Source organism: Notechis scutatus, chromosome 5 (assembly GCF_049901735.1).
Source record: "Notechis scutatus isolate UNSWTSFEM ecotype Mainland chromosome 5, rNotScu1.2, whole genome shotgun sequence".
Classification (NCBI taxonomy): Eukaryota; Metazoa; Chordata; class Lepidosauria; order Squamata; family Elapidae; genus Notechis; species Notechis scutatus.
Window position 1 is genome coordinate 72,242,618 of NC_142013.1, and position 18,473 is coordinate 72,261,090.

General features: G+C 36.9%; 2 protein-coding genes across 4 annotated transcripts in view; one reads left to right on the forward strand and one right to left on the reverse strand.

Moving 5' to 3' along the window:
* OFD1 (OFD1 centriole and centriolar satellite protein) overlaps positions 1-7,669 on the reverse strand; it is a 33,518-nt gene extending 25,849 nt beyond the window's left edge. The window contains exons 1-7 of one of the 2 annotated variants that reach the window (XM_087967015.1): positions 7,511-7,669; positions 5,892-5,993; positions 4,770-4,970; positions 2,109-2,177; positions 1,994-2,024; positions 1,171-1,275; positions 108-244 (exon numbers count right to left, since the gene is read on the reverse strand). In XM_087967015.1, coding sequence (XP_087823141.1) covers positions 108-244; positions 1,171-1,275; positions 1,994-2,024; positions 2,109-2,177; positions 4,770-4,970; positions 5,892-5,987 — 639 coding nt within the window. In that variant the 5' untranslated portion in view covers positions 5,988-5,993; positions 7,511-7,669. Of the gene's footprint in view, positions 1-107; positions 245-1,170; positions 1,276-1,993; positions 2,025-2,108; positions 2,178-4,769; positions 4,971-5,891; positions 5,994-7,483 lie in introns of both variants that reach the window. The other variant, XM_087967016.1, reaches the window with a different exon arrangement.
* Positions 7,670-7,795: 126 nt separating this feature from the next.
* TRAPPC2 (trafficking protein particle complex subunit 2) lies at positions 7,796-14,335 on the forward strand. Of its 2 annotated transcripts, none has more exons than XM_087967023.1 (5): positions 7,796-7,944; positions 9,261-9,372; positions 9,912-10,055; positions 12,827-12,913; positions 14,040-14,335. In XM_087967023.1, exons 2-5 carry the CDS (start codon positions 9,280-9,282, stop codon positions 14,136-14,138), a joined length of 423 nt encoding a protein of 140 aa, XP_087823149.1. In that variant the 5' UTR covers positions 7,796-7,944; positions 9,261-9,279; the 3' UTR covers positions 14,139-14,335. The 2 variants fall into 2 exon arrangements, with proteins under 2 accessions (XP_087823149.1, XP_087823147.1); XM_087967021.1 differs by having other exon boundaries at positions 7,836-7,944; positions 9,237-9,372.
* The last annotated feature ends 4,138 nt before the right edge of the window (positions 14,336-18,473 follow it).

The window sequence follows — 18,473 nt, forward strand, 5'->3', positions numbered from 1 at the left end:
ACATAAAAACAAGGATACAAACATAAAACAACATAGGCATAAATATGAATATATGAAATTACAATATAACTGTAACTATTCCTTTTCGCCTTTCCAGCTGTCATTACCTTTTGCGACATTTCTGCTTGCAGCTGCTGTTCTATTTCTCTTTTATATTCAGCAAGTTTTACATGAAAAGACTCAGATAAGTGACGTTGAGGATACATGCCTGCAAACTGTTCGTCAATTAGTTGAAGTTTCTCAGCTATAAAAACAAAATATATGAAGTGTCCCATTATTGAGGTGTAAAAGTCTTTAGTAAAAAATATCAAAAGGAGAAGAAAATAAATCCAAATTTTGGTATTTCTTGTTATGTTCATATAATGTAATATGATACAGAGGTTGAAAACAAAACATAAAACGCAGACAAATGTAGAAAGCTGGCTTAATGCACATATGAGAAGCTGAGCAATGGAATTCTTCAGAGAAATAGATGTTTGGGGGATCATGTGAACAGATGCCATGATTTAATCTTATGGCACTAAATACTGTATATGACAAGGGGAGCAAGAAGAATTCTGCTACTCGTCCTGTAAAAAACAATTTGCAAAGCAACATGCAGTGACAATATTAATGAAAGATAATTGTGGAGCCTTTGTGTTCCCTGAAAAAAATAATTGTGGAGTCCTTGGTGTTCCCTGAAAGATAATTGTGGAGCCATTGGTTGTTTCTTTGTAGATGTTTCAATGCCTGACTAGGTAACCTTATCAGTGCTGGGGAATGTGGGATTTGCTCCTGTTTATATACAATAACTTCCAAGCTACTGTATGTAAACATGAAACAAACTCCACACTTGCTAGCATTGATGTTACTTGGTTGGTAATCAAATGTCTGCAAGCAAACCACCATGTTCAGAGAGTATCAAGGACTACATAGTTCAATCCTGAGCTGCAGATATTCTCTTCTATTGGAACATAACCTCTATTTACAAACTGTAATATATCTATGTCGAACTAAAATAAGGCAAATGTAATTGAGGATTGAGAGGTACCTGTATACATTTTAGTATTAAAACGCCTAAGAGGTTTGGCCCTCATCTAAAATTCTGCTAAAGAATATACACACATTCACTGCTACATAGATAATTTGCTAAGTTGCCTGAGGATAAGTCAATTATAGTACTAAACTTACCAAGGGATTCTTTGTAAAGTGCTGAACTTGTCTGAGTTTCTGCACTACAGGTCTCCTTAGAGAAATTGTATTCCACCAATTCTGTTAACATCTGTACAAGAAAGCCTTGGAGAAGTACAATTAATAACAAATCTATATCTCATAAGGGGAATATCAGAAAAGAATAGTTTGCTGTAACAGAGTCCCAAACCCTGGGCTGCAGACCAGCACCAGTCTGTGGCCCAATAGGAACTGGTCTGTGCAAGCGAGTAAAGCCCACAGGTGAGATCCAGGCAACGCGAAACCACCCCCTCCTGTCAGCAGAAAAAACACTCTCCAAGGAACAGATCCCCAGCCACCAAGAGTTTGGGGGCCACTGCCATAACAGTACAAAGGCAAAGGACAGTTCATGGAATTTAAAGGGGAAAAAATGATCTTCTAACACTGCAATCATATCAGTTACCAAATCTTATCCCCTTTTCGCCTAATTCATTTCCTCAAAACGTAACACTAAACCTAAAATGACATTTTACAAATTCATTTTCTAATGGCAGCTTATGTTTTTAAATATACTGAATGCTAATCATCCTGATGCTTTAATTTTATACTAAAATAGGTTTGTTTTAAAGCAGGGACTGAGAAGGTGTCTGTAGTTGGGGATGTGTTTTTAAGTTCGATCTGCACAGTAAGCAGGAATAAGATCTCTGTAATAGACAAGGTTATCATTTTTAACATTTTAGTTAGGAGGTTTTTATGACATCCATTCCCTCAACAACTTTGAGTAGCTTATAATGGCATGTACATATCACTAAACGATTTAAAACAAATAAATTGAAAGTCATACCTTTTGTGCTGGTTTTTGTTAAATCTGAAATCTGTAAATAGAAATCCATTTATTCAAAACAATGTTCATTACTACAGCTGAATACATAAATTTTGTTGAAGTAATATTCTTTTACCAGCATTTTATAAAGGTCACTTGTTGGACTGATCCTAATTAGCTGGAGCAGGTCTTGTATACTAAGCTCCTATGGAAAAAGAAAATAAGCTCTTAACCATCATCTACTTATATTAAATTCTACATAGCTGAGAATAAAATATGTCTCCATCTACAATTCCCACTGTTACATATACAACTATTACAATCAATCTTATGAATACTGTACTCCTCAAACCATTATTAAGTAATAGAAAAGGGTTTCTCAATGTCCTAAGTATATGGGACAATTCTAAAAATGGCTCCAAAATTCAGTCCAAATTAGAGCTACAGTATTACTACCACGATTCAAAAAGGTCATGTGATACTAATGGTTGATTAAAACTGCTGGATCACCAGACTTTTTTCAAATTCCATTTAAGGGTTTCTTTGGTACTGATTTTGAAACCCTGAAGAATCAGGAGGTAGAGTACCTCAAGGAAATCTTCAGATATTACTTTGTCTTCTCTCCAGAGAAAAACGCATTGGACCTTTTTCATTTGCCAATTGAGACACAACGCTTATACCAAACATTTCTATAATTTTATACTCGATATTTAGTGCCTTATTCAGCATTAGAAAGTACATCTTTCTGGATTACTAATTCATTGCAGATTATTTGTATTGCTTAACATAGTTTAAAATGTTTTTGATATATTAACTATGCAAAATGCTAAGAGCACTTGGTTATTAGATAAAAATGTAGGAAATAAACACATACATGCCAATTTAGATTTTCTGTCACCTTGAAACCTCATTCTTTTTCCTGTCTGTCTAATATTCCTAGAGAACTTTGTCTTCCCACTTTGGCTTTTGAAAATACTTGTGGAGTTATAATCCATTCTTAAGTTTCTTAAGGATATTTCAAATGTATATGCTTTTTAGTACTTTGTGAAAGTACTACAATTCTCTGACTCCTTTACCCCATAAGTATCATCAGCATAAGTATGCGTTCATATAAATATTGCCTTAGATTGTATATTATCAGTGGTGTCAAACTGGTCATCCACAAGTCAGATACATCACATGCAGGCCACACCCATCCCAGCTCCGCAAATGGGAAAAACATTGTGAAACATCATGTGACGTCAACGTGACATCACGAGTTTGACACCTATGGTATATATGTATGCCACACTTGAACATTCCCTATGAAAAAGCCTCTTCAAAAGGAATTTATCACTTCTTCCATCACATGACTGAACTAATGAACCAAATGTTTATAAAGCACCTTCTTAGGCTCATAAAATACTACAATTAAAAAATAAAATACTAATAAAATACTAATATTATTAAGACAATTTGTAGGGATACTTCTTGCCAGGTTCTTAATCACTAAACTAAAATTAGAAACTACGCTTTAACTCTTTGGGGTTTTTTTTAAATGCTGCTAGCTGTATCAAATAAAATGTACGGCATTAAATAAATGGGAGCTGTGAAGAAATCTAGCTTAAAGCTGCTTGGAAAAATGTCGTGATTTCAATTTTTATGGATTTTAGTGGCCATCAGTGCAAACTCTGACATTTTACTTGGTGGCATGCCAAGCAAACTGGTGGCACCCAAGCAAACTGAAAGTCCTTGCTGGAGTTTAGATCTTGCTTGGATTTCTGCTCCCTCTTGTCTCTGAGATCTGGCTGAAAGAACTTCTTGCCAAAGGATTTCAGTTTTGTGCCTGCTTGGATTTTGGCTGTCAGGCATAGAGCTGAAATCCTTTGGCAGGGAGTTTTTTCAGCTGCCCCCCAAAGACGAGAAGTCCTCAGGAGATGGCATCAGCTTGCAACCTTGTCTTGCCAGCTTCTCCACTGGCTTTCTGGAAAAGCTGGCAAAGAAGATTGCAAACAGAAATCAAATGAGTGTAGGATGCTTGGCAACTGGTCATAAGTAGAAACAGGTCACCAAACACTCAGATCATTATCACATGAGGGATGGTGCAATGTTTTGCGATAGTTGAAAGTGCTTTACAGATCATAAACTACCCTTTCCAAGACTGTCGTTAATTTGAACAGTTTTGCCTTAGGTTGAGAAATTCTTCTAATAAAGGGGTGTCAAACTCAAGGCCCATGGGCTGGATCCAACCCACAGGGTGCTTAAATGTGGCTTGCGGGGCCGGCCTGGAAATAGCAAGGCAGCCAAAATGGGGAGTCGGGGAGCCACTCATGGCCCTCCACACCCCATTTCTGGCTTGGACAGCTTCCTGCAGGACTCTGACAGCCAAAAGAGGGTGCGGGGGAGGCCCACACGAGCCCCTCCGCACCATTTTCGCTGGCAGGGTGATGGAGGCCATCCAGGCTGAAAACAGGGCACAAGGGGCCTCATGAGCCCCCCCCCATCCCATTTTGGATGACAGTGTGCTGCAAGACGTGTCCGTCCCTTATCCCCCCACCCCTGGCTTGCCCGCAGAGAACTACAACACTGACCCGGCTCTCGAAGAAATCCAGTTTGACACCCCTGTTGTAATAGATTTTAAAAAAATTAGGTACCAGTTCTAAATTAAGAAGGCATACCGTAACGAAAAGAAAAAGCTACTCAGCTCCTAATTTGGTTTCAGAAACGTGAAAGTCAGATATAACAACAAGATTGCAACTTGATTGGCAGAAACATGCTCAGGAAATATCTCTTCACTTTCAAAGAGGAAAGTACTTACTTTATCCTTTTCTAATCCACTTTCTGGATAAAAGACAGACAGTGAATATTCATAGCCACATCTCCGCAAATGATCTGCCACCAAACTATTACATGCAATAATGATCAATGAACTACATTCACTAGAAGTAACTTTTGGGAGAATTTCTCTACATAAAACTGGATTCATTAGTTCATGTATGAGTTGCTTACGAAGCTGCATCTGAAACAACAACAAAAAACTCATTACTGTTGTTTTAAACTTCCCTCCTGTAAAAAAGCAGGGTATATACATTATAACTAGTTAAGTTTTAAATCCAGAAAGATAAAACTGAGTTATATGTTATGTATAATGTGGTATTGATTTTGTAATAACTTACATTAAGGAGAAAGCTATGGTTTGGGGATATACTTTGCGATGAGTTTATTAAATGTTATGAATGTCATTTCACACATTCCTAATTGAAGTTAATGTTTTGATCTGATCTGCATTGAGAATATTTGAAAAGTTCCTTTGAATAAAATGAAAATACATTGTAATCTTAAAGTTTAGGACCAGGCAATCTTTTGGCAGCCAAACAATTTGAGCAGAGCAAGAGCTTTATGAGAAAAATTGGTAGTCACATCATAGATATAGGCAGTGCTGGAACGCTTTGATTTCCACAGCAAGAAATTCTTAATTTGTGTATTAGGGTTAAATCTATGTTAGGTGTATATAAAAGCTTGCATATTTTAAAACAGCAGGAATTTAAAATTTAATAATTCATATGAAAGTGGTTAAAAGGGAATGTTTCATACCTCTGAGTTTAAATTACTGTATGGATCTTAAGCTTACAGGGTTTTTTTCTTCCCCAAAAATGCATTAAAAAAAAGTGTGTGCAACTGGTAAAGATACCTTTCTAATAGATGTGTGAATCAATAAGTCATCACAAACTGCATATCTGTAATATCTGTGTCACATATTTTATCTCTACCGCTACCAAAATACTAAATATTTTAGTATACCCAGCATCATTTAAACTTTAAAGTGTAAACTACTGCATTTTTAAACAAAAGTTTAAATTAAATTGGTGTAACTTGAACTGATTTTTGCCAAGATTAAGAATCAAATTATACTAATTTTAATGTATTTTAAATCAAAGACCTTAAGTGTGTCCAAAACACCTCGGTTTTTAAATGTCTGGTATAATTGTTTTCGGAGGTCATCTTGTGACAGAGTTTTAAATTCAGATGAAGACATCAGAATCTGAAAACATGAAAAAAAATTAATGTAATATTTTTATATTCATAATTCAATTTCATAGTAACTTATTTGGCAATATAAATGGACTCCATTAAAATACTAAGCACCACATGCTGAAATCTGCTTTGCAACATTTTAAAAAGTAAATGTTTGAAAGAATGAGTAATATGCTGCAGCAAAACAACAAAAATGCTATAACATATCACTCATTTACTACAACTTTCTTTACTATGGTACGACTTAAACATTCATAGGACTAGAATTCAGTTTGTCCAATGCACACAGACTTAGATACATAAAGACTTAAATGCTTAGTTTGAATATCTGAACTACATAATGGTACAGATTCATGTTGGGAAGTTAAGGTCAAAAATAACACTAGCAATAATCATCTCAGTTTAAATCTGAATTTATAGAATTATTTCATAGAATTAAAAAGAACAGATATGTAGATGAAAATAAATGAAATACTGAAAGCTTCAATAAAAACAATAATCAGTAAAATACTCATCATATAAAGCCCATGTATTATGTTATTATTTTTATTTATTTGCATCCTGCCTTATTTTTACAAATAATTCAGGGCAGGGAACATATCTAACACATCTTTCACCTCCCATTTTCCCCACAACAAATTAAAATTAGCTGGCTTTCATGGCTAATGTTGGACTCACAGTTTCCAGGTTTGCAGCCTGGTGCCTTAACCTCTCTAGACCAAACTGGTTCTCAATTGTAATGTAATTGTAATGGTAAACAACTGATTTTTTTTTAAATTAGTTGCTAATCTTTTTAGCCTTCTTCAACTTGGCTCTCCAGATGTGCTGTATTTTAACACCCATAGCTTTCAGTGTTGGGTACTACCGGTAGCTGAATAGTGAGATGCAGCACATCTGCAGATCAGGTTCTGAAAGGAAGGTTAAGTCAGACTACAGTATCATTAAAAGTTGCCAGCCTCTAATGCCTTAGGCCCACTTTATGCATTTTTATTTATTTGCTAGAGGTATGCTCCTGTTTGTATGCTCCTTACAATGACCCAGAAAAGGTTTCCTTCCTCTCATTTGTTACTTTTCCATTTTGTATCATATAAACGTTTGGATTTTAGTTACAAATAAAAAACTAACAAAAGCCATTTTAATTACTGTGATAGAAAGCTGTAGACCAGGGGTGTCCAACCTTGGCAACTTGAAGCCTGGCGGACTTCAACTCCCAGAATTCCCCAGCCAGCTTTGCTGGCTGGGGAATTCTGGGAGTTGAAGTCCGCCAGGCTTCAAGTTGTCATGGTTGGACACCCCTGCTGTAGACTCTGATATTTAAGTAACAATACCCGAAGCTGCATTCCAGCCCTTGCTCTGCAAAGAACAAAGCAATAGTAAGTTCACCCCAGTTTTAAAAGACAATCATTCCTCCAAGATATCTGCTCCACTTCCGTCCCCTACACATCACTCTTCCCCGGCTGCCGGTACTTTCCCACCCCTCTCCCTCCACAGCCTTACTCGCTTCAGCGTTTATTTTGTACCCACTGGAGATCGGAGAAACGGGGGAGGTGAAAACTTGCGCTAAGAACAGACAGGCACAAAGCATCCAGCGGGACACCGCTGCAGAGAAGAAAAGCCCAGCTCCAGTACCGATCCACCCCAAAACAAACGAACAGGCAGAAGGTCTCCTCACGCCCCACCCCCGAAGGAATCTTGTCCAATGAGGATGCGCCCTGAACCGCTTCTTCCAATCCCGCCGTTGCTGTGCTATCAACGATACGACGCGTTGCTATCCCGGAATTCTCACGAGAACGCGCGGGGCTATTTTCTAATTCGCGCTTTAAAAAAAACAAAAAAAACACCACAAAGTGTGTCGGGTGTGTCTGACGACATCAAACAGCGCCGAGTGTTCTGCGGAGGAAAGATTTGATTGTAATCTTTTCCGCCGTCTTTGAAACCCGGTAGCTGTCCGGCCTCAGGTGAGCTGTTGTTTTTCTTCTTCTTTTCTTTTCTTTTCTTTTCGCGGATATTCTAAAAGTGGATAGATGGTGTTTATTGTGTATTTTGTTTTTTAATGGGAAAAAGCGATAAACAGCAGCAATGCATTAACCAGGGGTGTCCAACCTTGGCAACTTTAAGACTTGTGGACTTCAACTCCCAGAATTTCTCAGCCAGCTGAGCTGGCTGAGAAATTCTGGGAGTTGAAGTCCACAAGTCTTAAAGTTGCCAAGGTTGGAGACCCCTGCATTATACAATCGAAATTTTCAACAGGGAATAATAATAATAAGTGAAATAAAAGGCTGTTTCTAACCCTGGAAAATCTCTACTTGAAAGTCAGATGGAATCTCTGGTGTACAATTCAGATATTTCAGGTTATCTGGCCCGCCACTGGAGGGCTATTGAATTTGGAATTAGCATCATCTGGGTAGGCAGTTTTTCCTATTCAACATTTTATTATGATCATTCTGGAATATATTTCCCAATCTGTGCCTTCTGCTAGCTTTCCTTATATTTAAGCTATATATCAGATGCCCGAGGAACAGATTATCTCCATAAATGAACAAATACCGTAGTACAATTCTCTGAAACTTTGCTGAGTTTCTTGAAAATAGAAAGCTTTATTCTGATCGAATATACTATGATTTAAACAACGACAACAACTTAAGCATAGTTATAGCCAGATGAAAAGGTGAGGATAACATTATGCATCCCATCCCCCAGTAATACTTCTAAAAATATTATTTACATAAATAATGGTGAGAAATTTTCAACTGACAAGAATATAAAAAGGATAGGGTTGTTTTTCCTAATGTATTAGTGTATTTCATAACTTGTATTGACTGTTGAACAGTAGAATCTATATTTATTGGAATACAATGTAAATATTAAAATTGATATTTCAGTAAATGTGAACTGGAATTTATGATACAAATCTTAGATAAGAGGTTGGGAAAGAACTTTGCATTGTTGGAATGCTACTCAAACAAAATTATATTTTGTGACTTTAACAGTAAATTTAAATTTTAAGCATTTTCTTTCCAACCTTTACTATTTCATTAATAAAAATATATGTTTAAAATTTTCATTCCCATTGAGGTGGAGTCAATTATAATACTTTATATATAAATACAACTTCAAATAATATCAAGTAGCAAGAACTTCATAGGATTCATTATCTGCATTAATCAAGACTTAGCTGTACTATTATAAATGCTTTAACATTTAATATGTGTCACAATATTTTTTTTTCTACAAACCACTTCTTTTCTAGCTGCATGATTCTGTTCTCTTTCAGAAGAGGCCATATTTTTATTATGTCGGGAAGCTACTATTTTGTAATTGTAGGTCACCATGATAATCCTGTATTTGAAATGGAATTTCTACCAGCTGGTAAAGTAGAATCTAAGGTATGAAATCTTGCTCAAATGCAGAATATATAGTATCAAATCATTGTATCAATCACTCAGGTTCTTTGTTAATTTGATTTTGGAACTTAATAGTTTTTATTTGTTATGATTGAACATTATTTTATATATTTATTCAAGTTATAAGCTGTCCATCCCACCTGGATTAATTATCCTGATGAACATCCATTTATTTGATTTCTAACTGTCTTATCACATAAATTGGACCAATTTTTATGCCTTAAGTATGATTTAGTATAAAAGGATATATTTCAGTATAAATATTTGGAATCACATTTTTTTCTCCTAAAAACTGCAAAAAAAATCCAAACTACATATAAGTATTTATGTTAGAATCTAATATTGCATTAGTCTGAATTCATACTCTTCATAGTTATATATTATAGTACATATTTTACATTGTTTAAGGAAGTAGATTAATACTGTGTATTATGCAAACATGTTATGCATGAAAAATATCTAAGTTAATTTATAGTTTTTGTTTTCAGTATTTAGAGTTGAGCTTTATTTTTTCCCCTCAGGATGACCATCGCCACTTGAATCAATTCATAGCTCATGCTGCTCTTGACCTAGTAGATGAAAACATGTGGTTAACAAATAATATGTACTTGAAGACTGTGGATAAATTTAATGAATGGTTTGTTTCTGCCTTTGTCACTGCAGGCCATATCCTTTTTTGTTGCAATGCTATAAGAACATTTCAGAATAGAGATGGAAAGCCTATGGCCTCCCAAATGTTCATAAACTACGATTTTCCACATTTCTTACCATGAGCCATTGTGGCACAGTGGTTAGAATGCAGGCTACTTCTGCTGACTGCAGTTTGGCAGTTCGAGTCTCACTGGCTCAAGGTTGACTTAGCCTTCCATCCTTCCAAGGTCGATAAAATGAGGTTCCAGATTGTTGGGGGCAATATGCTGACTATAAACTGCTTAGGGAGGGCTGTGTGAAGCGGTATATAAGTCTAAGTGCTATTGCCGTGGTCGCTGAAATAGTTGCGTATTTAAGTTGCATGTAGTAGTCTGTAGGTTTCTCATCAATTTTATAATATGTAGTTATCAAACCAGTATAAATACCCATCTCACAAATGCAGGGATTCAGCAATAAATATAATATTTAAAGATCTTAATGGCATAGAACCACATTACTTGCAGGATTGCTCTGTCTCTTTCACCAGATCAGATAGGATGGGCACACTCCAGGTCCCTTATATGTTTTCCTCTAACAAAAGCTAGAAAGTGCACCCTGCCCTGTGGAATATCCTCTATACAGAGATCTGGTAAGTCATGGATCTCCAAATTTGCAACTTTAAGACCTGTGGACTTCAACTCCCAGAATTCTGAGAATTGGAATTCCACAAGTCTTAAAGTTACCAAGTTTGGAGACCTGTAGTAAGCCTTCACCTTCTTTCCTTCCTTTATCTGGCCCGCAAGTGTTGGCGTAGAATGAGTTTGAAGCCCAGTAATATGTTATGTTGACGTGTTAGAAAGTGTTCTGGGGCATCATAAGTTTTACTGTCATTGTTTAGAGCAGGGGTCTCCAACCTTGGCAACTTTAAGACTTGTGGACTTCAACTCCCAGAATTCCTCAGCCAGCAAAGCTGGCTGAGGAATTCTGGGAGTTGAAGTCTACAAGTCTTAAAGTTGCCAAGGTTGGAGACCCCTAGTTTAGAGCTTTTTATAGTTCGAAGGTCTGCAAGGCCTACCATCACTTACTTCATGGTGAATTCCCTGCTCAGAAAACATTTCTACCCCTATTGTATTGAACCAAGGGGTTAATTTAGTCTGAGGAGTTCCTGAGGACCATTACTCAGGGAATCAAATCCTCTGCCATCTGATATGAAAAATATTTTCCAACGTGAAAAAAATAGTATTATCTTTATCAGAAAAGAGGAGAGATTTCAATGATAATTAGGCCATTAAGATGGAATAGCAGTCTTGATCTTCCATCACGCAGCTGGGTCCATAAAGGAGGCAAGAGAAGCAGCAAAAAAATTTGCAAAGCAGAAAAACAGCCCTGCAAGGGGAAGAGCTCAGTTAGATTAGTTGAGCCTCTGCCCCAATAAGCTGTATCGGTAGACTGAAATCTATCCTAGGATTTGGGGAAGCCAGCTGCTGCATGCAAAGGTGGCAGCTTCAGGATAAGCTTCCCAAAACCAGAAATGTAAATTTGCCTTGAGGAGATGAAGAAAAAGTTCAGCTATAAAGAAAAAGTGGCTAAAGCACAAACGTGCACCAAATGGCAATAGCAGAAGCTGGGTCCTAAAGGAGTCAGGCAGGCAGCAAAAAGCTTTGAAAGCTTTGGAATGCAGAGATCAAGGAATTGTCAGAGCACAGTAAAATGGATGCTTTCAGGAGGCCTGGGGAACAGGCCCAAGCCCTGCAGGATTTCTTTGGTGCAGGATGGGGAAGAGAGACGGGGATGTTGCAGCATTCTTGTGGTCAGTTGTAAGGATGAATGACCGTGGGGACATTGCAACTGATGAAAGTTTGAAATTGGATTGCTTGTAGTTTTTGGGATGGAGCGTCATAACTTCTAAAGGCTGTTGCTACTGGCGGTATCTCGAAGATTACTTGCTCAACAAATATATCTACAAACTTAACTTTTCTATGATTATCTCTTTTTCATCTTTTTCATCCTATGTGTTTTCAGTAATAAGTACTTCGATGTCAGATAGTCATTCTATTATTTATAGCTTCTACTGCACTCTTTGTACCTGTAAAAGGTGTATTGATTTAAATTGATACAATTAAAAGCAGAGAACTATCACCATAAATAAAGCAAAAATTATTAGAACACTTATCAAAATTCTGGGCAAGAAAAGTCAGCTTTGTGGTCATGAACCAAAGAATACTTTTGAAAACCTTGTTTTTTATAACTTACAGATATTAAACAAAAACTTTTGAATGTCAACTGAATAAAGACATGTTGTTTCTAAAACAAATGAAAACTTAATTGGAAAGGCTGCAATCATTTGTTAAGAATTGGATTTCAAAGAAACTTCAAAGATGCTGTGGTCTAGCATCTGGACACTTGGTTGTATCCTTCTCCAGACACTTCTTAGTCTGAGCCTTAAATGTGATACTGAGTGAAGAATTTTAGGATCATTTCCCCCAGTTGCCATAGCTTATGGCAGAGTTTCTCAAACATGGCAACTTTAAGATGGCAACTCCCAGAATTCCTGGAACTTGAAATCCACCCTTCTTAAACTTGCCATGTTTGAGAAACACTGGCTTATGATGTTCTCCCTGGAATATATTCATGTATGCCCACTTCAATTTTTCACATGGCTGGGAAAATATATTCTGTTCAAAAGGGTTTTTTTTTTTAATATTTTGCTGCCTTTTTTATATAGGATTTAAATTGTGTGGCATGTAGCTTTAACCAGACTGTATGTAAATCATTAAAAACAAATTTGTTTTCTTAACTTTTTCTACATATGAGATTTATAATGCTTCATGATGTAAGACAAGAAGATGGAATCAAAAACTTCTTTAGTGATGTCTATGATCTGTATATAAAGGTAAAAGCTATATCAATGTTACCTATCATATAGTAAATTGTGTATTAAATGGGTATTTGGCTTAGGAAATAGCCTACAGGTAGTTCTCAACTTACAACAGTTCATTTAGTGACCGTTGAAAGTTACAATGGCACTGAGAAATGTGAGTTATGACCATTTTTCACAGCTACCACCTTTGCAGCATCCCCGTGTTCATGTGATCAAAATTCAGACGCTTGGCAGCTGGTTCATAGCTATGACCGTGGCTGTGTCCCAAGACGTGGTTACCTTTGGTGGCCTTCTGACAAGCAAAGTCAATGGGGAAACCAGATTCACTTTACAACCAGGTTACTAACTGAACAACTGCAATGATTCACTTAACAACTGTGGCAACTAAACTTGTAAAATGGGGCAAAACTCACTTAACAAATGTCTGATTTAACAGACATTTTGGGTTCCATTGTGGTTGTAAGTTGAGGACTACCTGTATTTGGCTAAACCTATTCTCTTGCCCTGTGTACAGATTTATAGCAACCAAAGTTGGAGAATGTAAATTGTGCACTTTAATTCCATTTTGCACTATGAAAAAACATTGTTTATGATACTTCTTTTGCTTATTCATTGATAGGCAGTGAAGGCCTAGCATACTTGCATGACAGATACATTAAACTACTGCTTTAGCTGTGTAAAACCTCCTGTTCTGAAGCAGAATGTTCTAGTGAATCAGTAATGTTCTATTCCTCCTCTGTAGATTTGTCTGGTCTCAGGATAGGAAGAGAATGTTGAGGAATTATCTGGAATATTCTATTCCCAGAACAGCCGGTTTTCCATACATCTATGAATTGGATGGAGATAGAATGCATTTTGTTCAAAATTGTTCCAGGAACTACAGGAAAATCAGTATGATAGATTAGCTAGTTAACGTAGATCAATGTTCTTTGAAAATCTTCATTGCAGAAATAGAAATAAGTCTTCCTGGAGGAGAAACAAGGCATTATCTGTCTACTTTTTCATCTAAAAACAGAATCAATCATTAATGGTAGGTTGCTATAAATTTCCAGGACATTAGCACAGACCAAGTGATTCAATATAGGTCATCAGGCAAATTGATTCTTAAACTTTCTCACTATATTCTTTCTTTCTTCAGTTTGCAATGAATCCTTTTTATGAAGCTAATTCTCCAATTCGATCAACCGCTTTTGATAGAAAAGTTCAGTTTCTTGGGAAGAAGCATCTTTTAAGTTGAATTATTCCAACTGTAACATGACATGAAAAACCTATTGAGTGAAGCAACAAAGAACAAAGTGTTTACAAAGTGTTTTACAAATCAAGAAAATTTCAGAAGTCCAGCAATTTCTCTATCAAAGCTGACAACTTTAAATGTGTGTCTGTACATGTATATGTATGTAAATGCCAAAATAAATGCTAATATGTGTCTTGGAATTTTCAAGCACCATTTACTAAAATGATCGATAGCACAGATCACACTTTCTGTGAAGTTTTTATTGTAGAAGAGTTTCAGTTCAGGGCTGAAGTATTAAGGTAGTTTGATATCCAACTATGAGTTGAAAAGAAAAAGTAATGGGGTGTGCATGAAAAACTAAGTACTTCTAGTCATGAACAAAGTTAATGTGCTTTTAGTTTGATAAGCTAATAGTCTTCAACTTACAACTGGTCATTTAGTGACCATTCAAAGTTATGATAGACCACCACAACCCCTCCAAAGTTACAGGCCAATTCTGAAGTTCTGTCCCCTCCAGCCACATGACTATATTTCAGTCACTTGGCAACCAGACTCATTATTGGCTGTTCGTTGCACAGTTTACTACATTTTTGCCAAAACCCCACATTAAATTCCAGTTTTCAGCAAAAATGCCCCATATTGAACAATGAGTTCACTTAATGACTGCCCCAAATAAAGGTTGTAAAATCAAGTCAGACATGTGCTGCCTGCCTTATGACCGTGACAATGTTCCATTACGTCAGTAAGTTAAGGACTTGTGCTGCAGTGGACGGAAAAGTGAGCACGTGCAGCTCTATTTCTCTATTTGTGCGAACGGGGCATATGTGCCCACCATTTGCACAAATAGAGATGCATGTGCATGCTTGCCTGCCACTCACGTGAAACCATCCCCACTTTCTCTTTTCTCTGAACATATATTAGTAAAATAATATCTTCATACAAATAATATTGCACACCTTTATGTAAAGCAGGAGGTGGTCACAAGTTGCTTGGCTCTACTTTAGGCACATTAAATATTAATTTTTATTCTATCTTTATTACAAGTAAAGCAGCGAACATATGAGATGAATTGGGCTGATAGAGAGACTAGCCCAAAGTTACCCAGTCGGCTTTCATGCCCAAGGCAGGATTAGAATTTAGTCTCCTGGTTTCTGCCCTGGTGCCTTCATACTTTCACAAGGATAGGATATCTCCAAATGAATGACATCCAGAACTTGCAAGTGGCAAACACTGGCAACTCTTGTATTCAAATATTAATGTATGTACTTAGGAATGCAGATCCATTAACTTCTATTACATAGCTTTTCTATAGAGAATATTTTATTGCCTAAATTAATGCTTCCCTATAGGATGGGATGGTGCCTCAGCACTTTAAAGAGGCTGTGGTCCACCCTTAAGAAGCCATCGCTGGACTCCCACCCGGTTGGATAATTTCCAACATGTCTCCAATTTTCCCTTTTGGGGGAAGGTTATTCAGAAGGTGGTCGCACAGCAGCTCCAGAGGTTTCTGGGTGAAACAAATAAATGGACTGGATGGTGTAATAGCAAATTAACTGCTGGAGGATAAAATGGCTGTTATTGATTGGTATACTATAATTTGTCCAGTATTTTCTACAGTGTTCATTAAATAACACTCAAACCAGTGGTGGGATTCAATTTTTTTTACTGGTTCTGTGGGCGTGGCTTGGTGGGCGTGGCAGGGGAAGGATACTGTAAAATCTCCAGTCAAAGGTGGCATTTGCCGGTTCTCTGAACTACTCAAAATTTCTGCTACCGGTTCTCCAGAACTGGTCAGAACCTGCTGAATACCACCTCTGTCTCAAACTATTAAGATATAACTTGAATGTATTGCGGTTTATCAAGTAAATTCATTATGTTCTGACCTAGGCTTCACAAAATCGCAGAACAGATTCCTTGTCCCAACAAAACCCCTTTTTATTTGGCTAATGTGAATTCCTATCATTCACATCCAACAAAGTCGCAGCAAACAGTCTTTCAAGGGTGAATTGTAACCACAGACCTTATCAAGCTTGGAGAGTTGCCAGGCTGATAGCTTCCAAACACAATGTTGTACAAGAAATACTTGGCAAGGAGTCTTTGTGAGTCACGAACTCAGATAAACAAACCTTCACACTAATTAAACTAATTGTCTCCTGCAAGCACCACTCCCTTTTGCTTTTTATTCCTTATGGGAGGGGCCATTCACCACCTGTGGCTTTACTCGAATCAACCTTTGTTCCTTAACCGTTCCCTTCTCCTGGCAGCTCTGCACATGCGCACATTGGGAACAGGCTCCAACCGTTCTTCTGCCCCACTGATCTCTGCCTCCAAAGGCAAGTGATAACTGTCAGACGGCCCTGGCCCCATCTTTGCCTCCGATGCAGAGCACTCATCAGAGCTATCCCCAGACTCCAGGACTGGCCCATGTTCCTCCCCAACCTCCTCACTGTCCAAGTCTGCCACCAGTTCTACTGGCCACTGGTGGGCCACAACACATTATTTATAAACAAATTTAAATGGCTACCCGTTGTTCAGTGAACCTCTAATATACAAAGCTATTGCCAGGTCACTGAATAGTTCAGACAAATCCTTAACGATTTCACTGTTTTTTGAATTAATATGTATCTTACAGTACTTTTCACAGGCATTATGGAAAATACCCCTTAAATATAAAGTTACAGTTGCACAAATGACTTAAATGTCAGTTATATGTCTGTAATGCTAATCATTTATTATAGTGCAAATATTTAATATACTGTACATTTTCTGAGAACAGGAATTTTTAAAGGACAGAATGAACTCTAGTTAACATACTTCTAAGATTTATAGTATATCTAAGTTCTAGGAGCACAGAGCATACATTGCCTGCTGCCAGAAGCTCGGCAGTTCCATTCTCACCAGCTCGAAGTTGACTCAGCCTTCCAATGAGGACCCAGATTGTTGGGGGCAATATGCTGGCTCTAAACAACCTAGAGAGGGCTGTAAAGCACTGTGAAGCGGTATATAAGTCTAAGTGCTATTGCTACGTTACCCTGCTAAATTTATCCATATAGTTGTATGGGATAGATTTGAGTATTTCAAATCAATTGTTAGTGACTAGCTAAATGAGCTTTTATAGCTGAACATTAACTTAAATTTGGGTCTTATTAGACGTATATTTTGAAAGTTGAAAAGCAGAGATGTTTCCAGTGATACAGGAAGGGACTTCTCTTTAAGCTGCCTATGTTATCTCAACATTGGAACATACAAGAATGCACACAAGTAGGAAAATCCTATATGTTGACAGAAGATCACTCAATAATGTTGGAATACATTTTCAGTTTCTGAATATCTAAGCATTAACCTTTGTATTTATGTTTTCTGTGTTGTGATTTAAATACTTCTGCATTTAGAATTCCTTGTTTTCCATTGTAGCTATGCAAAGCAAAATGAATTTAAGACCAAATATTATAACATACACTTCTCATTGGGATGTCATCATGATAATTCTTTTTACCTTTACATACAGGTAAGTCTAGAGAATACAGCGAGATGGGGTGGTTAAGAAAATATAAATGAATAAAATACCACAAGTTCTCAAGTCTAAAACCTGTTCTTAATTTTTTTGAATAATGTGGTGCAGTCCCCTAAAACTACATCAGTGTACTTACTTGAGCATATTCTGTTTTCTACTAAAATAGTATCTAAACAGCAGGGGAATAGTAATAGACTAGCACATGGTAACTATACAAACATACAAAAATAGAAATGTAAAGATAGTATAATTGGAAATGGAATTAAATATAGATGCTTGACTTGGAGCAGTGAGCATTTCATCTACATGGTATTTGTAAACACCATGTGATTTGCAAGTTGTCTTGTTCAAGTTAGCTTTATACCTGTATTAAGATTTCTGCCTTGTAAAACTATTTATAGTATACAGGTAGTTCTTGACTTACAGTTTAGTGACACGTCTAAAGTTACAATGGCACTGAAAAAAGTGGCATGACATTTTCACACTTACTGACTGTTGCAATATCCCCCATGGTCACATAATCAAAATTCAGACACCTGGCAATTGTATATACAGTATGACAGTTGCAGTCTCTGGGGATCATGTGATCACCTTTTGCGACCTGACAAGCAAAATCAATGGTGAAGTCAGATTCTCTTAACAACCATGGTACTAATTTAGCAGCTGCAGTGATTCACTTAAGAACTGTGGCAAGAAAGGTAAAATGGGGCAAAATTCACTTAACTGTCTTGCTTAGCAACAGAAATTTTGGACTCAATTGTGGTCATAAAGTCGAAGGCTACCTGTAATTCTCATCCAAACTCAACAAACCTGTTTGGGATTTC